The sequence below is a fragment of the Aricia agestis genome, chromosome 4 (assembly GCF_905147365.1).
Source record: "Aricia agestis chromosome 4, ilAriAges1.1, whole genome shotgun sequence".
NCBI lineage: Eukaryota > Metazoa > Arthropoda > Insecta > Lepidoptera > Lycaenidae > Aricia > Aricia agestis.
Genome location: NC_056409.1, coordinates 6,887,247 through 6,911,502, shown reverse-complemented (window position 1 = coordinate 6,911,502; position 24,256 = coordinate 6,887,247). Strand labels below are relative to the sequence as shown.

Sequence of the window (24,256 nt, the reverse complement as noted above, 5' to 3'; positions counted from 1 at the left end):
TGGCCTTAGATCACATCTAGCGTTGACTTAAAATCAGACCAAATGATACGTCATTTCCGCCGTCTGTCTATGAATCTAGAATTTCTACGATCTACTTTCTTATATCAGAGCACTTGGGTTTTGTTTCTTCTAAGTTGACAAGTTACTTGATTATAATTATGTTAGTTCAATAACAACGTGCTCCATTAACAGCTGTCCATAATACAAACTTGATCGGATCGCGGTTTAAAGCCAGTGGTTTCAACCGTGATCGGATCGTTTGTACAGGGGTAATTAAGAAAAAAAGCCAATTTAATTTACACAAATAGAAATATTTATTAACCAAATATGTTTAAACATAATATTGGATCCCCCAGTACGCGATGCCTGTCCTGTGGGGACGGCATTTAATTACTGAAAGCAGAAGACGTTGCTTTTTGCGATGAAGGCTTGAACAATATTTCGTAGATACGAACATATACATACATAACTAGATAGTTATGTACAAGGGCTTGTGACTTACGGACACTTAAGGATTTAAGGACTTAATTAAGGACAATTTAGCAACTGTTTAGGGTTGCTGTGCTTAATTGTTTGAGTGTGGTCAAGTACATAAGGGCGACCAAGGATAATGTTATGGTCTAAAACAAAAGACGTGAGCTTTCTTAGTATTCATCTTAACAATATATTATAATTTTGTGGGTATAAGTGGTAACTTCAATCTTAGGATAACATTCAGTGTATCATTGTATAAGAATACGAGTACACACTTTCGCATTTATAATATTAGTATGGATTATCCCGTATAGTAATTGTGAGTGTGGCAAAGCCCGCCTACCCGGCAAGTGCGCCATAATTCCATAATAATAACTCACACACCGGTTTCGGTGACGGTGGCCGGTTTCATTTGTTTCACGGTGCCTGGTTTAGGCATAATTTTATAGTGCCCAAATGTGTGCGCAGTGCACAAGAGTACTCTCTATTCCTTTTTCTCTTATAACCCAGTGGGACGGACGACCGACACGACTGGCGAGAGATCGGGCGCAGGACCGTTTACATGCCCATCCTACGAATGGATCATATTACTTGTCAGACAATCAGGTGATCAGCCTATATTGTCCTAACTCCTAACCAAACTTGGAAATAACATGTTCCAACGCGGGAATCGAATCCACGACCGCGCTCTAAACCACTGAACCGTCATGGCGAATCAGTTAACAGGCGCCAACGATGTCATCCTCATTGGAGATATTAACCAACTTCCGTTTATAGAGCGTGAAAACCTCTTTAAACTTAATTACACTCGTCCAAACCTGGTAACCAGCATCACCCAGGAGTTGTCTTGCACACACAGGAGCCCTATGGATGTGGCATACGCCTTAAACATGGTCTATAATAACATCTATTCATCGAAGGAAATTGTGCGGTCCCTAAAGCTAATGAAGTATACAGGAGCGAGTATACCTAAAACCGATCTAAATACCCTGTATCTTGTCCACACACAAGAGGAGAAAGCAGCCCTCACTAATACAGGCTATGGATCGGGAACGGACTCTCGCGTCCTCACAATCCATGAAGCTCAGGGATTAACGAGTCCTTCGGTGATCATCATACAGACCAAGTCCCGAAAGCTGGCAATCCATGACAGCGTTCCTCATGCAGTTGTAGCTATATCCCGGCACACTAACACCTGTGTCTATTACACTGACACTGATGGAGACGCTGTGGCAAGCTTCATAAAAAGAGCCACGGAGGTGTCAACCGAACACATAAAAGATTATAATATAAAAATGGCTATAAAAGACAGGAACGATAAAGTCCTAAGCCACATGGCGGGTAGATTCGACACAGAACGATATCTTTTTAACAACCTAGAAACTCCACCCAGCTTGAGTGACCCCTCTCCACCAAGCCAATGTCACAACATCTAAAGGCAAAGGGTGGAGCAGCATAAAATTTAAGGAAATCGGAAAATGTCGGATCTACTGGCCGCCACACCGACTGGGACCTCACCGTTCAAAACATTAATATTATTATTATGCAATTTATAAAACAATAAATGTATATATTTATTTATTATATGTATAACATATTATACTCTATTCTATTAAATATACAGTGTCCATGGCGTGATGGACCACAATTAATTAAAATTCATAATATTATTTCAATTATCCTTGGTGCGAAAAATCTAAATAATAAAATAACAAAAAAAGGATATGGACGAACAGTCTATAGACGGCCCCAATTTTATAATAAAAAAAAAAAAAAAAAAACCACTGAACCACGGAGGCGTTCCATACTGCAGATTGGAAATTTTGCCACACTTACTATATTATTATAGACTATAATGAAATTATTCTCACAGATAATAATGCCTAATTAATATTTCGATTGATGTCGCCTTCCACGTGTCGCTCGTGTTCAATAAAACATTTCAGGCTTGTGTTTCCTCTTATCAGCTTTTAATTATATGAGTACAAACAACAATCGCATCTCATCGCATCTCGTCGCATCTCAATACGTCTTGGATAATGTATTGTATGTAAGAAAGAACTTAAATAATTTCAAAAAGAATAGCGACAATCATTGTTTTAACACTAGGAATAAGAACAAATTAGAAATACCAGTAATCAGACTTAGCAAAGTCAGCAAATCTTTTAAAGGCCAATGTATACGCCTGTACAATAGAATCCCAGTAAACGTTCAAAATCTCTCTATCAATAAATTTAAAAAAGTTGTAAAAGAACGTTTGTGTACTAAAGCTTATTATAAAATCAATGATTTCATCGACGACAACACACCTTGGGAATAGGGTGGTTCTTACAGGCTACTTGAATACTCTTTATAATTCCTGTTGTAAATAGATTTAAGTCATAATATTGTTACAGTTCGACAAGGCTTTAAATGAACGTAGCGAGAGGGGGAACTAGCGCTGTTTTCATACAAAAACGTCATTTTTGACAGTTCTTCTTTACCAGCAGCGCCCATTGACATATTCATTTAAAGCCTTGGTGCACTATATATGTTCAAATTGTAATTTTCCATCTTTTTAGTAAAAGATGGCCCCGTGCGAGTTTCTTACGCCGGTTCTTCTCGCCGGGTTAGTTCCCGAACCGGTGGTAGGCACCTTAGTATCGACGTTCAGAAATATTTTTGTAAAAAAATTACTCTGAATAAAAAATATTTTGATTTTTGATTTTTTTTTTGAATCAAGTGTTGTTTTTGTATTCATCAGATATAATCAGAGCTTTCAGGTTTATTGTATGGGTAACATTATGTAGGCAGATATAAAATTCACGAGGCAAGACACAATATTGTATGATGTTTTTCATATTAAACTTGAATAAAGTCTAAAGTAGTATACAATGTTTTATTTACACTATGCGGAAAATTTAACAAGTCAGGCAATAATGGAGCCCCAATTATTGCACGTATCGCCCATAAAGCCATAGCAGAAAGAAAAAAATTCTGCAATGGCATTTATAATATTATAGATATAACATTTTAGTTCTCAATGAAAACAACTGTGTGTTGCATCGTAGCTTCCAAATTACCAAATTAAAACCTCTGTGGCTCAGTGGTGAGAGCGTTGGTAGCTCAAGCCGGGGGTCACCGGGTTCGAATCCTGCCGACGGAACAAAAAGTTTTCAATGTTCCTGGGTCATGGATGTGTTTTAAATATGTGTATCATGTAATAAAAATATGTATAGTATAAAAAGTATTAAATTATACGTGTATTCATTTATACGTGGGAGAGCCATGCTTCGGCACGAATGGGCCGGCTCGACCGGAGAAATACCACGTTCTCACAGAAAACCGGCGTGAAACAGCGCTTGCGCTGTGTTTCGCCGACTGAGTGAGTTTACCGGAGGCCCAATTCACTTCCCTATCCTCCCCTATTCCCTTCCCTTCCCATCCCTACCCTCCCCTATTACCCTATTCCCTCTTAAAAGGCCGGCAACGCACCTGCAGCTCTTCTGATGCTGCGAGTGTCCATGGGCGACGGAAGTTGCTTTCCATCAGGTGACCCGTTTGCTCGTTTGCCCCCTTATTTCATAAAAAAAAAATACATTTCCGTTGTCTGGTACCTACCCGTAACACAAGTCCTTCAGGTACTTACCACGGGGCCAGACTGACGTGGTGTGAAGCGTCCATAGATTATTATTATTAAATGGTTGAACCGATTTTAATGTTGATTTTGTTTGAAAGCTGATCTAATCGAGAGCTTTCTGCACTCTACATCTTAGAATTCTTCGTCACTATCAGATCGCTTTTGATTGACAATGGTCAATGTGGGTAGGTTTCTAAAAATGTTTACATTATTTATTCTATTCAAAACTTAACCCTCTCATATTTCGATCCAATTTTAATACCACAAATCCTTTCGGTCAGGCGTGGAATCACATATATGTAACTAATGGCGTCGCTACACGCTACACGCCACCACACGCCGACCGCAAAACTAATTAGCGGTCACTTAGCATAGCTTAGCTGAAACTATGCTATTTATATTTTAGTGCATTGTGATTGTGTAAAGGTTGCGCTATTTCATACAATATTTTTCTCAGTTTCACAGCCTTAGAAGTTGGATTTCTACCCTTGAATTGTATGACAACTGACTGGCTCAAACGGTTCACTGACCAAGCGAAGAAGAATAAATTTATAGGCAATAATAATTGGTCTACCCTATCACCAGCAGTAAAGACTTCGCGAACTGTGAAAAGCGAAAGATCATTCGTTTTGCTTAGAGGTAAACGAGCAAGCAGATCGCCTGATACTAACTACTGTTTCAGTGTACCCTACGAGGAGCTCCGGCAACGCTATCTCCAGTTTTCGGTGTATGACTTCGACCGGTTCAGCCGACACGACCTCATCGGACACGTGGTGCTCAAGGGTTTGCTGGAGTCCGCTGATCTGCAGCAGGAGATAGAGTATACTATGAACATACTGGCGCCGCCCCAGGTGTGTATGAGTTTGAACTTTATTGGTGTGTGTGGTGTGTGTTGAGGCAAAAAAGTGGTCCATAGAATTTGTATGTTGTGTATAATGTACACTTGTACAGGCTACATTACTATGCCAGTAAATATGTGTTATCCTACAACACATATTTTCTGTCATAGTAGTGGATGGCGTTGTCTAAAATTTGAGTTGGGTTACGGCAAACTCGGCTGACAGATCTCGTCTAATTGACTTGCCATAACCCGACCAAATCAATTAAGTAGGTCCACTGATAGCCTATGATTTAATTTCTCTCATAGTACTTACTTAGGTCGGGATTAGGTGTATAAAGTATAGTTTTCACAGAGCCAGTACTGGCTGCCAATAAGACTGGCAGCCAGTATTGGTATATGCCGCGTGTGAACAGTTTGGCCTGGCTTGAAAAACTGTTCACACGCGGCATATACCAAGTCAATACTGGCTGCCAGTCTTATTGGCAGCCAGTACTTTTTTTTTGATGCGCAGGGGAAACCCATCATGGGTGCCCCGGGTTGGGGATGTGCCTCAGTTAGCTGAAGCACCCCGGGGGTATGTGGGACTCTTACCCACTAAAACCACCTGTGGTTTGCCTTCAGCCATATACGGAGGAATGTCCTGGATCTGTCTAACACAGGACTCCCTCCACGACCGGCCGGTCTACCTCAAAAGGGACCGAACTTCCACCAAAGTAAGGGAATGCTCTGGCAAACTGAAGCGTTCCCCTCGGCGCCGGGACTAGCTAAGCCGGGCAGGTTCCCATCCTTGCCCGGAGCCCCGGATTAGACGGAAGTGTGGAGGTTCACGTAACGACGCCTCCGCACTCCCGTCCTACGCCGGCGGAGCGGAACGGAGGATGGGTCATCCTCTCTGTTCCGCTCCGCGGCCTCTTTCTGCGAAAGGACGGTTTCGCAGAAAGAGACCGCCGCCTGCCAGGCCTCATCGCTCTCGAGCATGCAGCGAACCATGCTCGAGAGCGAGAGGTCCCGCCCAAGCACCGCCATGAGATCATGGCGCTGCACGGCCCAACGATCGCATGCCTCGAGGGTGTGCTGGGCCGTGTCCTCCGCAGCGCCGCACTCATGGCAGGCTGGCGTAGGCTCCCTCCTGGCGACCTTACACAAGTACGCACCGAAACATCCGTGTCCGGTGAGTACCTGTGTAAGGCGGAAGGTGAGGGGTTTTCTCTTGCGACGCATCCACGCCGCAAGAACTGGACGCAGAGCCTGAGCAGTACGTTGACCGTACTAGGCCTGCACCAGGTCCTCACCCCACCTCCTCAACAGCCACTGCTCTCCTAACCTTCGTACTCGCCGGAGCTCCTCCCATTGTATGGCAGCCAGTACTGGCTCTGTGAAAACTATACTTTAGTTTTAGCTAAATGCGTTTGTCCCATAAAGTTAATATACCTAGCGGAATATATTAATCTTTATTTCGAAAATCTGCATCAGAAACGGTAGGTGTCAAGCAGACTTTAAGATATACGTGTACCTTTGAGGTTTTAAAAGCAAAAAAAGTTTGAGTACTTAAGTCGAAGCCCACTCGATAGGTGATTTATTGTCAAAGAACGATTCTTTTCTGTAAAAAGCAACGACCCTATCGTTGCTCCGATTAATATCAATTCAAGGTGTCTTCGATGGTGATTCTAAAAACATTACATAGACAGTATATTGAACTCACAGACAGAGTTTTCTGAGTTCAACAACTGACCTTTGAATATCGATTTAAATTACAAATTAAAGTAATAAAGCTCAAAGCAATAGATAGGTATTAAAGTCTTAAGTATTTGGCAAGTTAGGCTCTGAATTTGATTTCTTTTCGTATTCGTCTTCCATTATTAATTATTGTAAAAGGAATAAATATAAAAAAAAAAAAAAATGAAGGATGCGGTCTTTAAAATGGGAAATATTAAGTATATTACTTTTCATCTTTGATTATATTTTACACGTCGTGTAAATAATGAAAGGTTTTCATTTAGGTTGCAGTTGCTAACATGCAATTCTGAAATTATATTATGTAGATAAAATAAATCTTATCAAGTTTAATATGCTGCTTTACACGTGATTACATGCATCGGTGACCACATTCCACTGAATGCTGGAACGCTTGTTCAGCGCTCAAATTCAATGATAATATACGCCTTTTTTGTACCTTGACGTGGGAGAGCCATGCTTCGGCACGAATGGGCCGGCTCGACCGGAGAAATACCACGTCCTCACAGAAAACCGGCGTGAAACAGCGCTTGCGCTGTGTTTCGCCGAGTGAGTGAGTTTACCGGAGGCCCAATCCCCTACCCTATTCCCTTCCCTACCTTCCCTTATTCCGTTCCCTTTCCACCTCTGCCTTCCCCTATTACCCTATTCCCTCTTAAAAGGCCGGCAACGCACCTGCAGCTCTTCTGATGCTGCGAGTGTCCATGGGCGACGGAAGTTGCTTTTCATCAGGTGACCCGTTTGCTCGTTTGCCCCCTTATTTCATAAAAAAAAACCATCTGTGTAAGCCGGCTTAGTTGTCTTAGCAGAGAGAGAGAGAGAAAGTTCGAGGATGAAAGATGAGATGAGAGATTTACTGTAGTTTATATTTCCGGATTCCATACAGCTATTGCTATTATTCTTTATGATGATTATGAAAAGTTCTATTTTCCCACGAATATGCAAGGCGTTCATAGTTATTTTACCTTTTAAATCATCTTTATGCCCATGATATAAGGACGACTTCCGTAGAATATCCAAACTAATATAGTCCTGTAGATCTCATTGAAATGGTAAAGGCGGTCCGACGTAAACCCCACCTGGGATTACGATAATATCAAATAAATTATATTACGGCAGCCGGAAATAAATTTACATTCGAAATTATTCTAAAATTTACTACCATGCTAATTTAACGTCTTTCGGCTGTAGTATACTGAGAACACAATAGAAATGATCCAACAAAGAATATGCGTTTCACGCAACAAAAAATATGATGTTTTGAATTGTAGCCTTGAATTTGTTATGCCACAATTCAAAATATAATATTTTCCTCTTTTAATACCTTCGGAGTTTTGGACGGGAATCGTTTATCAATCTTCAATAGATCCGAATCTCGTAGTGATGTGACATGAGATTTTAGAATCGAACATTATTTTAAATTCGTGTTTATTTAACTGCAGTTTATGGCACCAAGAAGCTTAGTCCGTTTTACAGATCAAATATCAATGCTATATTTGCGCAAAATAACATAAAAATTGGTCAAGTAATTTTCGATATTTAATTCGGTGTTTTCGATTTAAACAAACTAACCTAAGCTACTACAGAGATACATAGAGTTTATTTTACAATGACTTGCACAATTTAGGTGTTTTTTTGCTAAAAAAACAGGGAATATTCAGCGCAATCGCACAACAGAGGATATAAATGAATTAATGAGAAATATTTACCGGAAAAAAAAGGGTAATGATAGGTAATCAAATACAAAATGACCACTGACCACTAACCAGTGACAAATTTGACAGAATCGTCCACTCTAGTGGCTCTGGAACGTAACTGGTGAGTGGTGAGTCGAGTTCGACTCGAGTCGCATCACTTAACATAATCGACCCTGGTCTCAAGGACCAGCAACAAAAGCCGACGATCCCTTTGAATATAATCCCAGGATTAAATAAAGTCCTTTCAAGTGTGTTGTCGGAATTTAAAACACGGTAACAATGGAAAATTTCGAGAACATAATATTATTATCAAGGTTTTTGAAAAAATACCTCGCATAGATCATTTTCAGAACCTTTGCTTGCGTTTAAATGTGTCCCTAAGGAGAAATGTAACAATGCCTCAAAAAATGTAATAATGTTCATTTTGTTTAAAGTAGCCTTTCGAAGCGAGCGTCTATAGCGTGAGTGACGCCGCGACAACGAAAATTGTATAGTTTGGACTGGTTTGGAGTCGAGCACAGCGACATTAACGCGTCTGTGACGTGACTTACCTACGCCAAGTCATACATTTTTTACAGACGCGGCGTCACTGACGCTTATATTATAGACGCTCGCTTTGAAAGGCTACCTTTAGGTTTATGTCACTTAAGTATAGTTTTCACAGAGCCAGTACTGGCTGCCAATAAGACTGGCAGCCAGTATTGGCTTGGTATAATATGCCGCGTGTGAACAGTTTGGCCTGGCTTGAAAAACTGTTCTCACGCGGCATATACCAAGCCAATACTGGCTGCCAGTCTTATTGGCAGCCAGTACAGTTTGCTCTGTGAAAACTATACTTTACTCACAAATATTATATAAATAAGCATGTTTTTGTGTATTTATTGACGTTCGAGGCTCCGACCCTCATAATTATGTCGTCATCATAATATTACCTCGTCGTAATATTACCTCGTCGAATATTACCTCCTCTTGTAAGATAACTTGCAATCAACTCGAAATTTCAGATATAGAATAGGGTTCTGAAACTCTGTGCTGTTTTCACAATTATGTAATACTTGCAGGAGAAGAAGGATCTCGGCGAGTTGATGCTGTCACTTTGCTACCTGCCGACTGCCGGAAGGCTGACCGTCACTGTGATCAAAGGGAGAAATCTCAAGGCGATGGACATCAATGGCTCGTCAGGTTAGTTTGATGTGATTATTATGTAGGTATATGTGTAGCCTAGTAAACGAATGCCCAAAATGGGAGTCTGCTTGGAAAAGTCGAAAGCAGAAATTTTAACTTTGGTACTTTGTTTAGAGTAGTTAGGAGATAAACATACTAAAAGTCCTGACCCCTCTGAGGTGAGGGCAAAGAAGGTCCCGTTTTTTGCTTACTCATCAAAAACGGTGCTTCGTACGAAATTCTCTTCTACTACATGTTAAAAGCTAATTAAATTTTCTCCAACTTTGTCCTTTACACTTTGTATCTATGTCCAATCATTGCCTCGCTATGAGCTTTTAAAATTCGCCGATTTTCAAAAGTGTGTTTTTAGGGTTTCGTACCCAAAGGGTAAAAATGGGACCCTATTACTGAGACTTTGATGTCTGTCCGTCTTCCTGACTGTCTGTCTGTCCATCTGTCTGTCCGTCTGTTTGTCCGTCTGTCTGTCCGTCTGTCTGTCCTTCTGTATGTCCGTCTGTCTGTCTCCAGGCTGTAACTCAAGAACGATAATAGCTAGAGAGTTGAAATTTTCAGAGATTATGTATTTCTATTGCCGCTGTAACAATAAATACTAAAAACAAAATAAATTAAATATTTTAGGGGGGCTCTCATACAACAAACTTGATTTTTCTCATACAAAAAACAATAAAATGTTGAATATCGAGCCTTTGCCTAATTTTTTCGTTTAATATCACTTTGGAGAAATTGTTTACAATTAGCAAAACTGGCGCATGGTGTAATAATAAAGGGTGTTTTTTTTATTTCTTAGGAAAAATTAAACACCCTGTATTATTGCACCATTCGCTAGTATTGCTTATTATAAACAAATTCTCCAAGGTAACGCTGTACGGTTAACGGCCGTTCCCAATATTTGATCTATCTCTGGTTTTGCCCTACTAGAGATAGGAATAGCTCACATTAGACATTAGAGACATATATTTTATGTCAATTATGAGCTATTCCTATCTCTAGTAGGGCAAAACCAGAGATAGACCAAATATTGGGAACGGCCGTAAATCCAGGAAAGGTTAGATTTTTAAGGTTTTATTGTTTTCAATACATTTCTTAAAATTATGAAACAATATACTAAAATACAACACTTTCCTTAAGTTTGCCATATACGATATATATATATATATATATATATATATATACACATACAAGAATTGCTTGTTTAAAGATATAACTAGCTGTGTGACCGAGCTTTGCTCGGTATCCGATGAAAATGACATTTTCTAGAAATCGCCCCCGAAACCCCCTATATACTAAATTTCATGAAAATCGTTGGAGCCGATTCCGAGATTCCAATTATATATATATAAGATAAGATTATTAATTTTAATTATTTTATTTAAATTTTATTTTTAATTAATAAAGTATAAATATAACTCCGTATTTTGTGAACATTTCAGCGTACCTTATGCCATGTGTAATGTTACTGAGTATAATTATTATCATATTTTATAGGAATTATAATTATGCACTTAAAATATTTGGCAACTTCCGGTACTTTTATAAATTATTTAACCTGATTATAAAAATTGATTAATATTGTTTTTATTTACATTAAAATGTATAATATTTTATGAGATATTTAGAATATTTTAATTTATAATTTGTAATAAGTATAATGTTTTTCTTGAACAGGAAACTGCTCTTCTATTTATTATAGATATTTTGACCAATCAGGAGCAACCGCCATTTTCGGTGGTCGAATTAGAGGGGAAAATAGAGGGAGAGCAGAGTCCTTCTCAAGAGATTCATTCTGTGTTGTGCTTTGGTACAGTGAAGTGATCCTAATAAAATTAGTGCGTGTTCATCTTGTTGTTTTATTATAAAATATAACAAGGAATAATGAAATAAGTTAACACATGATAGATATCGAGCAAAAAATTGCAAAAAAAATCAAGATTGTTGTATGAGAGCCCCCTAAAATATTTAATTTCTTTTGTTTTTAGTATTTATTGTTATAGCGGCAACAGACAGACAGCCGGTCAGGAAGACGGACAGACATTAAAGTCTCAGTATAAGGTCCCGTTTTTACCCTTTGGTTACGAAACCTTAAAAAACACACTCGGCCAATTTTAGAAGCTCATAGCGAGGCAATGATTGGAGATAGATACAAAGTGTAAAGGACAAAGTTGGAGAAAATTTAATTAGCTTATATTATGTAGTAGAAGAGAATTTCGTACGAAGCACCGTTTTTGATGAGTAAGCAAAAAACCAAAAAACGGGACCTTCTTTTAGTATGTTTATCTCCTAACTAGTCTTTATTTTTTTTTATTTTATTTAAACAAAACAAATGTACATTACAAAATAACATTCATAAATAACAAATATTCTAGTATAATAGTAATACAATTATTACAATAAGACATCGGTAGCTACAAAAGTGTAAAACTGCAGCGCAGCTACCAATGCCTCTTACAGTTGTAACAAAAACAGTACTTAACTTAAAAAAAAACTTAAAATAATTAATATATGTATTTATATATAAATAACAAGGCTATGGCTAATTACGGCATACAAAATATAACAAATATGACATGTGATTGCCGTATATGTTATGTATGTGTTTAGGGGTTGGGGGATTGTGGACTAAGATGGGGTTGAATATTTTAAATTCATTGGATGGAAACGAGTTTTTCTGTTTCTTCGTAATTTAATTCTTTTAGCCATTTATTTAAACACTTTTTTAGTTTGTATCTTGTTAAGGAAAATATATTTAGTATTTTATTTACTTTATTATAGAGTATAGAGCTCATGTATTTAAAATGTCTTCAAAATATCTTCAAAATGTCTTCTGGCTAGTCTAGTCTTAACAAAGTATCAAAGTCAAAATTTCTGCTTTCGACTTTTCCAAGCAGAATCATTCGTTTACTGGGCTAGTGGTATTATTATAATATATTCTAAAGCACTAAGTTATTAAATTAAGAAGATTTATTTGTTTGTATCGAGTAGGTAGCTCTACTACTTGGCCGATTTCGATTTCATTAAAAATAATCGGCCAAGTGCGAGTCGGACTCGCGCACTTTATAGAGCAAAAATAGGAGCTCCCTTAAATTTTTATTTATTTATTTATTTTTTTATTTAACTCTTTATTGTACACAAGAAACACATATAAAGATATAATTAACACAGAAAGACGACACAAAGGAACTGCTTATTTCTAAAAGAAATCTCTTACAGCAGCCCTACGAAGAGATACAATTTAAAAGACAGCAGATAGGACGTGCACAATCAATAGCTATTAACTAATTAAACTAAATCAACTATATATACAACAATATCGAACTAATAATAATTTATACTAAGACTATAATATAAAACCTATATATAAAATCAATAAATAATAATATGAATATAATAAATAAATACTATATGTATACATAATAATACAAATTACGGTGATTGAGAATTAAGATAATGCTCTTTCAATCGTCTTTTAAACACAGCGATAGTTGGACTGTCACGAACAGTGTGGGGAAGCGAGTTCCATAATCTGACTGCGTGCACGGTAAAGGAATAGGAGTAGAAATTGGTACGATGGGATGGAAGGGAGAGGTTAGTTCTGACACTGGATCTGCACGGGATTTCAGGAGGGTGGGAAAAGTTAAATCTATCTAGCAGATAGGATGGAGAGAGAGGATTATGCAAAATATTATAAAGTAAACAGAGGATATGGGAGTTGCGACGGAGACGGATAGGAAGCCACTTGAGCCTCAACCTGAAGGCTGATACGTGATCAAATTTTTTAAGTCCAAACACAAAACGGATACAGAGATTCTGTAAACGTTCAAGTTTTGTTAACAGCTCCTCGGTGATGTCCAAGTAGCAGTAGTCGGCGTAGTCTAGGATAGGAAGGATTAGGGTCTGGACAAGAAGGATTTTAGTTTTCAAAGGCAAAAAATTTTGGAGGCACTTCAACTTATGCAACGAGTAGTATACATTTTTACTGACTTCACTAACATGAGTAGTCCAAGCAAGGTTATTATCTAAAATTAGGCCTAGATTTTTGGCAGTGTCGGTAAAAGGAATGACAGTGCCATCATATACGATACTAGGTGCATCACGTACACGCTGTGTCATGTATTTACTGCCTATGATCATGGCCTGCGACTTACCTGGATTGACCATCAGACCAAATGATTTAGCCCACTCAGCTATTTTTTTGAGATCGGCATTAATTTCAGCAATTGCAGAAATAATGTCCTCAATGAGGGAATGACGGTAAATTTGCAAGTCGTCTGCGTAGAGATGGAAATTGGATGCAATTAATTTGGAAACAGTATTTATAAAAATAGAAAATAAAAGGGGAGAAAGAACGCCACCCTGGGGAACACCCGCCTCGATGTCACACCAATCTGAGAAAGCCTCATCAGAGCGGACCCGTTGCGAACGTCCCCGAAGATATGAGTCAAACCAGTCTAACACAGAGGAGGAAATATTTAGGGAACGAAGGACAGAGAGGAGTATGTCAAAATCTACTGAATTAAAAGCACTGCTAAAGTCTAGTAAGACTAAAATGGAGATACATTTATTTTCCATTGCTAGACGTATATCATCAGTGACTTTTAGCAGCGCTGTAACGGTGCTATGACCAGGACGGAAACCGGTCATACTTTAAATATTGTTACTATATATGTATACCGGTTTACTTTAAATATTGTTACTAATTATTAAAGTAAACATATGTTTAAAGGCTTTTCTGAAAATTTAAAGTGCCTACCTGTTGTTATCATTGATACCGAGTAAAAAATGTTTGAAAAATCACGTTTGGGAGCCCCCCTTAAATATTTTTTTTTGTTTTTAGTATTTGTTGTTATAGCGGCAACAAAAATACATAATCTGTGAAAATTTCAACTCTCTAGCTATTACCGTTCTTAAGTTACAGCCTGGAGACAGACGGACAGACGGACGGACATCGAAGTCTCAGTAATAGAGTCCCGTTTTTATCCTTTGGGTACGGAACCCTAAAAATGGCACGGAAAAATTTACGATGAGAAAAAAGCGCTCTGCCCGCATAAAAACCGTTTTATGCGGGCAGAGCGCTTTTTTTTAAGCAGCGCACCACTTCTAGTGTTGATATTATGTTATGTGAACAAGAAATAATTGCTTAGAATTTATTGAAATACTCAGCGATACTTTTATTTGCTGCTAATGAGCATGCTTAGTATTATATTTGTGACTTAAAAATAATGATCGATGAAAACGTGAGCGTTGTAAACAAAATACTTCTGACTCTAATTGGTCCTTAGATGAGACGAAGAAACTTCTTTTATATTATATAGCGGCCCGGCCCGGCTTCGCACGGGTGGACATTGGTTTTTAAATTATTTTTTTTAAATAAAGGTAGTCAATCTTTAAGTTAAGCAGAACATAAAAATAGTTTACATTATTTAGCCTGCAACTACTATATTATAATTATTATGTACATATAACACATTTTTATTGTATTTTTTTTTATATTTTTATATTTTAAGTGTTATGTTTGATTATTTTATCCTTACCTGCAGAAGATACTATTATTTATAATATTTTGCAATTTCTTCATGTTTTTTTTTTGTTTAAAATATTTTATGTTTTTTTTTGTACTTAGTTTTATGCTTTATTATTTTATGCTTACCTACATCTACTATTATATACATTTTGAAATTTTCTATTTGTTTTTGTATAAAGTATTTTTGTTGTACTTTTGCGCTTTATGTTTTTTTACACCATACTTCTTTTTGCGTAAAAGATTCCATTAAAATTGGGTTAAAGCTTCCCTGTAAACGATATTTGATGTTGTTTTATTTTGTGGCAGCAAAATAAATTGATTATCAGCAGCTCCAACTCGGGATAGGCCAACGTATAGTTGACCATGAGTAAAACATTCTTTTCGTAGGTCGATGCCTACTAATTTGAAAGTTTGACCTTGGGACTTGTTAATAGTCAATGCGAAAGATATTTTTACCGGAAATTGAAGCCGTTTAAATGGGATTGGCAGATCAGTTGGAATCATCGGTATCCTCGGTATATGAGCTAGTTGACCAGCTGCTGGGCCGGTGATAATGGTAGCTACAATTAAATTGTCCTTTAATTCTTTAATAAGCAGCCTTGTCCCATTGCACATATTTGGTGGGCATAAATTTCTCAAAAGCATGATTGGAATTCCGATTTTTAACGTCAGTTCGTGTGGTGGAAGTCCAGAAGGATTCAGCGAATTTAAAAACTCCTGTGGATAATGGACTGCATCTTCGATATTAGTGACGGTGTCAATCGATTTGTAGGTCTTTATTTCACCGTGAACTTTTTGTAAAATCAGATTGTTTATTTCGTTGACAGTATCATTCCTAGGTGAGACTATTGCCCTAGAACACAACCAATGAAGGTCCTTCTGGTGCAAATTCTCTATATCAGGGTAAACGGCATCTATTAAATCATTTAAATTATGGACTATCTGGCCTAGAGACTCATCCAAAAGGATTGCACAATTTCCGCTTAAAGTTGGAGTGGGAAAAATTCCTTCCCCAAGTTTAAGCAGTTGTTGTGATAAATCACTATTTGTATTTCCATGGAGATGAGCTCTCATATTTGTTCGTAATTTTAAATTTTCAACTGACGCCCATAAGGGGGATGATTTCAAGCAAGCTTTGATGATATCTGCTCGCGTACCTCTGCTAATGACTGGGAGTGTCTGACGGAAATCTCCAGCAAAAACAAAAGTGATCCCACCCATTAGAGCAGAAGAGTTTCTTAAATCTTTTAGGGTTCTATCCACGGCCTCTATATGTGCTCTATGGCTCATTGTACATTCATCCCACATAATTAAGGAGGCGTCTTGAAGTACTTTACCAAGAGGTCCATTTTTGCGGATAGAACATGTAGATTGTTGCTCAAAATTTACAGATAACGGAAGTTTGAACGTAGAATGAGCAGTTTTACCATCCTTTAGGAGAGTTGCCGCAATTCCTGATGAAGCAACCGCTATCGCTGTCTTCCCTGACTGTCTTATCTTCGCTAGTAATAAATTTGCAAGAAACGTCTTTCCCGTACCCCCTGGGGCATCCAAAAAGAAAATTTTTCCTTTGTTATTATTGACGCTATCGACTATAGTTTCAAAAGCATGTTTTTGATCTAGGACTAATTTTTTCAAGTTTTCATTAACAAAAGAGGTCAGATCATTCATGTTATAGTGGTGTGCCATTGTATCCGCTGCATGGTGTTCTGTACGAACTGAAGAAGGTAGACCAACATCATTTAGGCTTTTATCATTTAATTGCAGTAGTTTATTTTCGATTTGTATCAAACCTTCGTTATAAATGTCTTCACTATATGGTAAGTTGAAATCTTGACATTGTTGTCTTAGTCTATGTCTGATATCTTCACATAGGTTGTCTTTGAAATTATCCCATAGTTTTAATGGTTCCGATGGCTGGCAAAATAAAAGTATAACAACAAACAGCTCTCTTAATTGCACTGGACATTGCGACAGCGATGCTTCTCTCAAAGTATGTTCCCAATGGTCATCGTTTTGTAATAAACCTCTATCATGGCAAGCTGCTTGATATGTCTCTTTGAGAACTCCGTCAACGGTTTTTAAGTATTCGAATGACGTGGGCCCGCGTACGTGATGTAGCAACATCCTGAGATAAAAGCATTCTGACTGAGAAGGATGTACACCGTAAACTCTTCCTAGAGCGGCATCTTTTTTTATACCTGGATGTCCGACTACGTTCTCACCACGCCTCCTTCTTGCAAATTTATTATTGGCCCATGTGTAGTATTGCGGAACTTCGTGGTATAAGAGTGTTTTCGCAAACTCATCTTCGTTACAAAGCTTAAAGAAAGCCAGCAAAGTAGTATTCCGTGGGTTTTGAGCCACTTGCTCAGCCGTTTCTGCAGTAAAGTACACTCTTTGGCCGTTTTCTAAATGGACGGCTAACTGCAACACTGTAGGATGTCGCTCGTGAATCGGAAATTCTAAAATTCGCCAAACGGCTTCCGATGTACTTATGTACCGACCATTTACATAGCTTTCCACTTCATCATTTGGATTTTTGACGCTAAAAGTAGCTTGGTCTGATCCTTTATTTATATATTTACAGATGTATTTGATGGCCTGAACTGAGTGGCAGTACTCGACATTTATGTGCGCGTTGAACGTCCTACACAATAATGGAGAATAAGGGACAATCCACCTATTATCTATATTGAACGTATTTCCTCTGATATTTAGCGAAGCGGTTTGCCCTCCGTTCTCGGCGTCACGACGACGATAAACTGGATATCCGTCTTCTCCGGTTTGGGTATCGTTGATGAAATATCGAGGGTACTTTTTTGTGCAGATACCGTTTTTCATACATGGTGCTGTTAAGTTCTGGTCTCCGCATGGACCGTGCACCATATTTTTAGTCACGATATCGTACAAAATTGGGTCGTTTAGTTGGTTGGGCAGTTCGGCGACTATGACACTATCAATTTCATCTGGCTGGATTTTTCTTTCTAACCAAAACAGCAAATGGCAGTGTGGTAAACCTCGCTTCTGCCACTCGACACTTGCCATGTAACATTTCACTTTGCCAAATATTTCATCTTTTGTAAATAATTTTATGAATTTTTTCATCTTTAAATGAAATACTCTTGAAATGATGTCATGACGATCGAAAGATCGCTGTCCGGTGAATAGTTCCGCTTTTATTTCTGGCCATTCAGGGTTACACGTAAAAGTAACAAATAAGTCTGGTCTCCCATAGTTGCGGACGTAAGTCATCGCATCTTGCGTTTTTTCGTGCAGATAACGCGGATAACCTGTGAACGAAGACGGCAAGATGATGCGTTGACCGATGTTTGATGGGTCAACATTTGCGTCCTGGTTTAAAGTGTCTCTGAGATGAATGTATTCTTCAGCTCTTAGTCTAGATTGATTACGGCATATGTAATTTAATCTTTCCGAAATCATCTTTGCCATCATATCAACAATATATTGGCTAAATAAATCCCTGTAGAAATGCAGCGGATTGAAACCATCTCTGACCATTAATCTAAATGCATAAAATTGCATGCATGTCACAGTTTTATTCCGAGCTGTGCCTTGTTGAGGAATAGTCAAATAATAGCCGTCGTCTCCCTTTACAAACATTAAGGGATACTGAAGTGGATCGTAAGATCTATGTAACTCCGAAACCCTTTTAAGTTGGCCGTCTCTGCCGTGCAGCACGATATCTCTGGGGCCTTTTTCCTCATCGACCAAGAGAACGGCTACTTCGTTTACAGTGGGAGCATTATATCTGCCCGGGTGTGCTGTCTGTGGTTGACGGTCGGAATAAATAATTAACTTCAGATTTTCGGAACAGTTTCGTTCAAAGTTTTGTTTAAAACTTTGTATGTATACATTGTGGCTATTTAGTGTGGTCTGCAGTTCGTTAATTAAATCAATTTTTAGCGTTGGAGCTACGTTTGATCGCAACGATAGCTGATCTACGTCTGAAATAAAATAAATCTGTAAGAATTGCGGAGTTTGGCCTGATGGTGGTAAAAGACTACCTATAAGATGATATACTTGTCCTTCTATTTTAAAAGTGGGCATAAAATTTTGTTCTCTAATTTCTTTTGCGCCAAACGAAGTCATTTGAAATAGGCTATTGTATCTACGTATGTTGGTTAAAAAATGTCTAGATAGTGGATGATTATTTGTCAAAAGACTTTTTATTGGCTGTGGCGTCTCTGAAATATTGGGGAGACTGACTTTTCCAGAAGCACAGCATAAACCATTAGGTTCATCGGCCCATTTTTTGGCAGAACATTTAGGGCAGGTCTTATTCATGGCTCCAATTTGGACGGAAGACTGTTGAGCATAATCAATCTGTGGATCGTATCTGAAAGCCGACCTATTACTATGAGCTAATGCTCGATTGCGAACTCTAGCCGTTAACGTCTGTTGTCTCTCTCTCTGATTCCGAAGGCGTTCGGAACGTTCAGAGCTCGATTCCCTAGCACGAACTTGTACATTTCTGATATTTTGGTCTTCAAGGCGCTGTAAACGCTCCGTAATAGACTCTAGGGCGTGAACATGAGAGGTTCTTAAAATTTGTCCTTCAAGCCGCTGCGAACGCTCGATACTTGACTCTCGCGCGCGGACTTGAGACGTCCTCAAATTTTGTTCTTCAAGCCGCCGCGAACGCTCGATACTCGATTCTCGCGCGCGGACTTGAGACGTTCTCAAATTTTGTCCTTCAAGCCGCTGCGAACGCTCGATACTCGATTCTCGCGCGCGGACTTGAGACGTTCTCAAATTTTGTCCTTCAAGCCGCCGCGAACGCTCGATACTCGATTCTCGCGCGCGGACTTGAGACGTTCTCAAATTTTGTCCTTCAAGCCGCCGCGAACGCTCGATACTCGATTCTCGCGCGCGGACTTGAGACGTTCTCAAATTTTGTTCAGCAAGCCGTTGCGAACGCTCAATACTTGACTCCCTTGCACGCGATTGCGATGCGTATTCTCTCTGACTTGCAAGACGATTTTCAGTTTCTGACGAAGATTCTCCTTCACGACGTGCTTTACATCCCCTGGCCTTAGAGCTATTTCTAGAAAGTTGAGATTTTGATCTTTTGGGCATTTTCAAATTATCAAAAAACTAAATACTAAATCAACATAGGATATAAATGATATAAGACTAAATTATTTGTTTAGATGTTGAACAGAAAAAAGAGTCACCCTATATTAAATCGAAAAAAAAAACTATAAAACTATAACGATACTAAGCCGTTTGGACAGCTAAATGTACAATATACATTAATACCTTACACTGAGAAAAATAAAAAATAAAAAAATCTTAAAAACTAAGCATTAGGTAACATAATATACATTAATTTAGTGCTTACTGTACATAAACAATGTGTTTAGTTCTGAAAAGAACTTTAAATACAAAACTTGAAAAATAAATCCAATTTTTCAAACGAAATTTACTCTATTGCGCACACAACCGCTGCGTAAGGAGCCGACCGCGCGAGTGAGCCGCGCGGGTACTGTATTTTGTGATATTGACTCCCCTCCCGCACCGCTACGGAAATATTATTCTGCGGCACCGCGCGCCGCGCTGCACTGACTGCAGTGACGCTTAGATAAGTTGCTGAATTATTAATTATTATTAAATCTGGTAAGTACTAATACCTGCTGATAAGTAGTTTGGCATGGTTTGTACCAGCGCAACGTTACTATTGCATATTTTTAGATTAAAAAGTAGTTATTGTAAGATAATAATAATTGTAGTAGTCAGACATACGATATCGCGGACTTTTACGTTGATATTAATGTCCTCTATAAGACTATAGTACATCACTTTACGATAAGTAAGTATAGTCTATAATTTATAAAGCATAAGCAAGAAGGAATATTTTGGTAGATTTTTCACACAATTATTAACACTTAATACGGTTCCCTTTTTTCTCTCATTAAATATAGCCTATATTCAGCAGAAATAGTGTGGATTAAAAAATATGCATTAATACTTCGTGCATCGGCATCGTGGGTATCGCAGACACAATAGATCTTCAATTGTTATGCTGGCAGCCGGCTGCCGCTATTGGAGATTTATAGTTAAAGAAATTAATTAATTATAATAGCAATCAAAAATAATAGTCATTCAAAACTTATTTTAAAAAGTTCTAAAAATATTACTTTCGTAGTCATAACTTTTAAAGCTTTTTTGAAATTAGGATTATAATAATGAAGCACGATAGTCTATATCAAATCAATAAAGCAGCACCCGGCTGTCGCATAACTATTGAAAATCTATTGTGTCTGCGATTCCCACGATCGAGGTAATATTTACGTGGACTCTCCGGGCGAGTCTGTGGCACTGATAATTAAATCTCTCCCCTACCGCACGCACACCCGCGCATCGCGCCTTGACGCCCAATTCGCAACGTGCAGCAGAAATCGTAATATTTTAATTTCGCCATAACATTAAAACCAAACGTCCAATTTTAATCATTCAAAGACCAAATATTATCTACATTAACTGTACTTAGTGATGAAATAATTTATTTTGATAAGGGTCAATAGCATGATTTAAATAAACGCATTTTAATATAGTCCAAAAAAAATTCTAGATTTTTTAATAAAAAAATGGTTATTGTGCCTCACTCAACATAGATAGGTATAGTGTGTCGCGGACTTTTTTGTAGATATTTAAAAGATCTATAATTACTTAGAATATTTTATGCCTCTATCTTTTATAGTTTAGGCAGCGTACGCAAAATAAGTAACTTTTCTGGTTGATTTTTTAAACCTTGCGTCCGAAAATCCCAAATATCTTACGGAACCTTATATTTTTCCAAAATAAAAATTAGCCTATGTTCAGCAGAAATAATGCAGGATTCCAATGGTAAAAGAATTTTTCAAATCGGTCCAGTAGTTTCGGAGCCTATTCGACTCAAACAAACAAACAAACAAAAAATCAAATCTTTCCTCTTTATAATAGTAGTGTAGACAAACAAAAAGTTACGCAAAACGTTTTTTCTAAATACTATGAGAACAATATATACGGACTATATTATATTGTTTTGAGTACAATAAAAGTTTTTCTAAAATAACAACATGAATAAAATTATGGTAAATTTTAGTATTGCTCCTAAATGGGATATTATATTATTATTTGGTCAACGAGTAGGTATAAAAACAAATGAATAGAGCACTGAACTTACCTTTTTGTAATGTTGAGTTTTAAATTAAAATCGTATGTACTGTGTAGCCTTTGCGATGTTTAGTTTCAAGTTTATGAAAAAAAGCTTTTTTTTTAATTAAATAAGGGGGCAAACGAGCAAACGGGTTACCTAAGGGAAAGCAACTTCCGTCGCGCATGGACACTCGCAGCATCTGAAGAGCTGCAGGTGCGTTGCCGGCCTTTTAAGATGGAATAGGGTGATAGGGGAGGGTAGGGAAGGGAATTGGGTCTCCGGTAAACTCACTCACTCGGCGAAACACAGCGCAAGCGCTGTTTCACGCCGGTTTTCTGTGAGAACGTGGTATTTCTCCGGTCGAGCCGGCCCATTCGTGCCGAAGCATGGCTCTCCTACGTTAAAAGCTAAGACTTTTTGTTCAAATTTTTCTCACAATATGTAATGTAGAACGTGGTTATTTATTGCTACAAAGGCACCTTCTAAAGCGAGCTAACTGACAACACCTCACAGTGTATTGTGTTGGAGAGGAAACTGAAAGAAATACGGACGGCATTGAATGTGGCGACATTGATATTGGCCGCCGCCACATTCAAAGCCTTTTCAAAAGAACTTTTTACACTCAAAGTTGAAGAATAAAATAAGTTCCTCAAAGAGATTTACCTATTAAAGTTTTTCTGTTATATCCAGAACTTATAGTTAACCAGGGAGTTACCAGTCTTACCTTGAAATACATTTCAGCTGTCACCTCAAATCAAAGAATTCTATTTAAACTGCCTCAAATCGATAAAAAAAAAGTTGTGATTCTACTAACCATTATTCATGAGAAATTTACAAAATCTGAGCATTCATTACCTAAAAGTATTACTTAAATTAAATATGTTGGTGTTGTAATACTAAGGATTAGAGCTAAGACTTAACCCTTTTACATAATACGCAGGGTGTCGGATTAAACACGCCCTAAAACGAATCACGTGGTCCTAACGTGGCAATAATAGACAATTTCTTACAAACTTTACACGTGTCATTTGAAACCTGAGCGCTTCTTAAGGTGACGCCGCGTTAAAGTAAAAACGGTGTTGGATATGTTTTAGATTGGAAAACAAGAAATGGAAAGGGCGTAAGCGACAAAATGGTTTTAGTCGCGTAATTTAAAAACCATAAATATATATTATAAGCATATGGGCAAATTATAGTGTATGCTTGACCCAATCTATGTACAAATTTTGGAAGCTTAAATCACTCTCCTCTGTTGGCAAAATTAGAATCCCTTTTTTTACAGAGGTCTTTTTGATTGATTATTCCGTGTTATAAAAGTTGACCAATCGTGTTATGCTATGGTGAATACTGACATTGAACTTTAATTTCTTAGATTTAATCATTGCTGAAAGAAATCGATATCGCTACAGCCAAATTATCAAGGCGTCGCCTTAACCCTAGAGTTTTTGCACTAACAAGCAATTTATTACGTCGATAAACACCCTGGCTTTATCCTTTTGATGTTTACTGGAATAAATTAGCTACTATGCAGCACAATATTATCTTATGTTAATCTCGTGCCAAGAAGTTTGCAGAGCAAACATTTTGCATAAGCTTCGTATTACTGAGGAATAACACGAAATGTAAAAGTAATTATATATTAGCGCTGCGAATTAGAAACTGAGGTTGGTCAAACTACACTTCGTTGTGTAGTTACACAGTGTCACGCAAAGAAACTACGCCTTTGTAACTGTAGTGAGACGTTTTTACACTACATGAACACAGACCTCACTTTTTGACTAGCTCTTATTCATTCGATGTCAGGCGGAGGTGATGTTTCCAGTCTCAGTTTAAACTGTGACTATATAATTTATGCTAAAGACATGAACGTAGAAGAAAAGGCGGACGGAGTCTTATTATACACAGTACTGTGTCTTCAGAGTCGGCCACGTGCACATTACATTACGCCTGTCTGGCCGGACTAGCGTAAGAATGTGTGCGTGCGGACCGTGTAGGTACATCTCTCATCCGTGTACTCTGATGACAC

The 24,256-nt window shown here is 38.0% G+C and overlaps 1 protein-coding gene and 1 long non-coding RNA gene across 3 annotated transcripts in view; one reads left to right on the top strand and one right to left on the bottom strand.

Annotated features, from left to right (window-relative positions):
* LOC121726317 (synaptotagmin-10-like) overlaps positions 1-24,256 on the top strand; it is a 121,450-nt gene that overhangs the window by 94,839 nt on the left and 2,355 nt on the right. The window contains exons 7-8 of the mRNA XM_042113631.1: positions 4,776-4,944; positions 9,427-9,547. Coding sequence (XP_041969565.1) covers positions 4,776-4,944; positions 9,427-9,547 — 290 coding nt within the window. The remainder of the gene's footprint in view (positions 1-4,775; positions 4,945-9,426; positions 9,548-24,256) is intronic.
* Positions 7,580-24,167, bottom strand: LOC121726318. Of its 2 annotated transcripts, XR_006035520.1 has the most exons (4): positions 24,093-24,148; positions 23,147-23,152; positions 10,799-10,803; positions 7,580-7,591 (listed from the first exon to the last, which is right to left on the bottom strand). It is a non-coding gene; the product is annotated as an uncharacterized LOC121726318 (long non-coding RNA). The 2 variants fall into 2 exon arrangements; XR_006035519.1 differs by lacking the exons at positions 7,580-7,591; positions 10,799-10,803; positions 23,147-23,152 and adding exons at positions 9,729-9,740; positions 16,496-16,499 and having other exon boundaries at positions 24,093-24,167.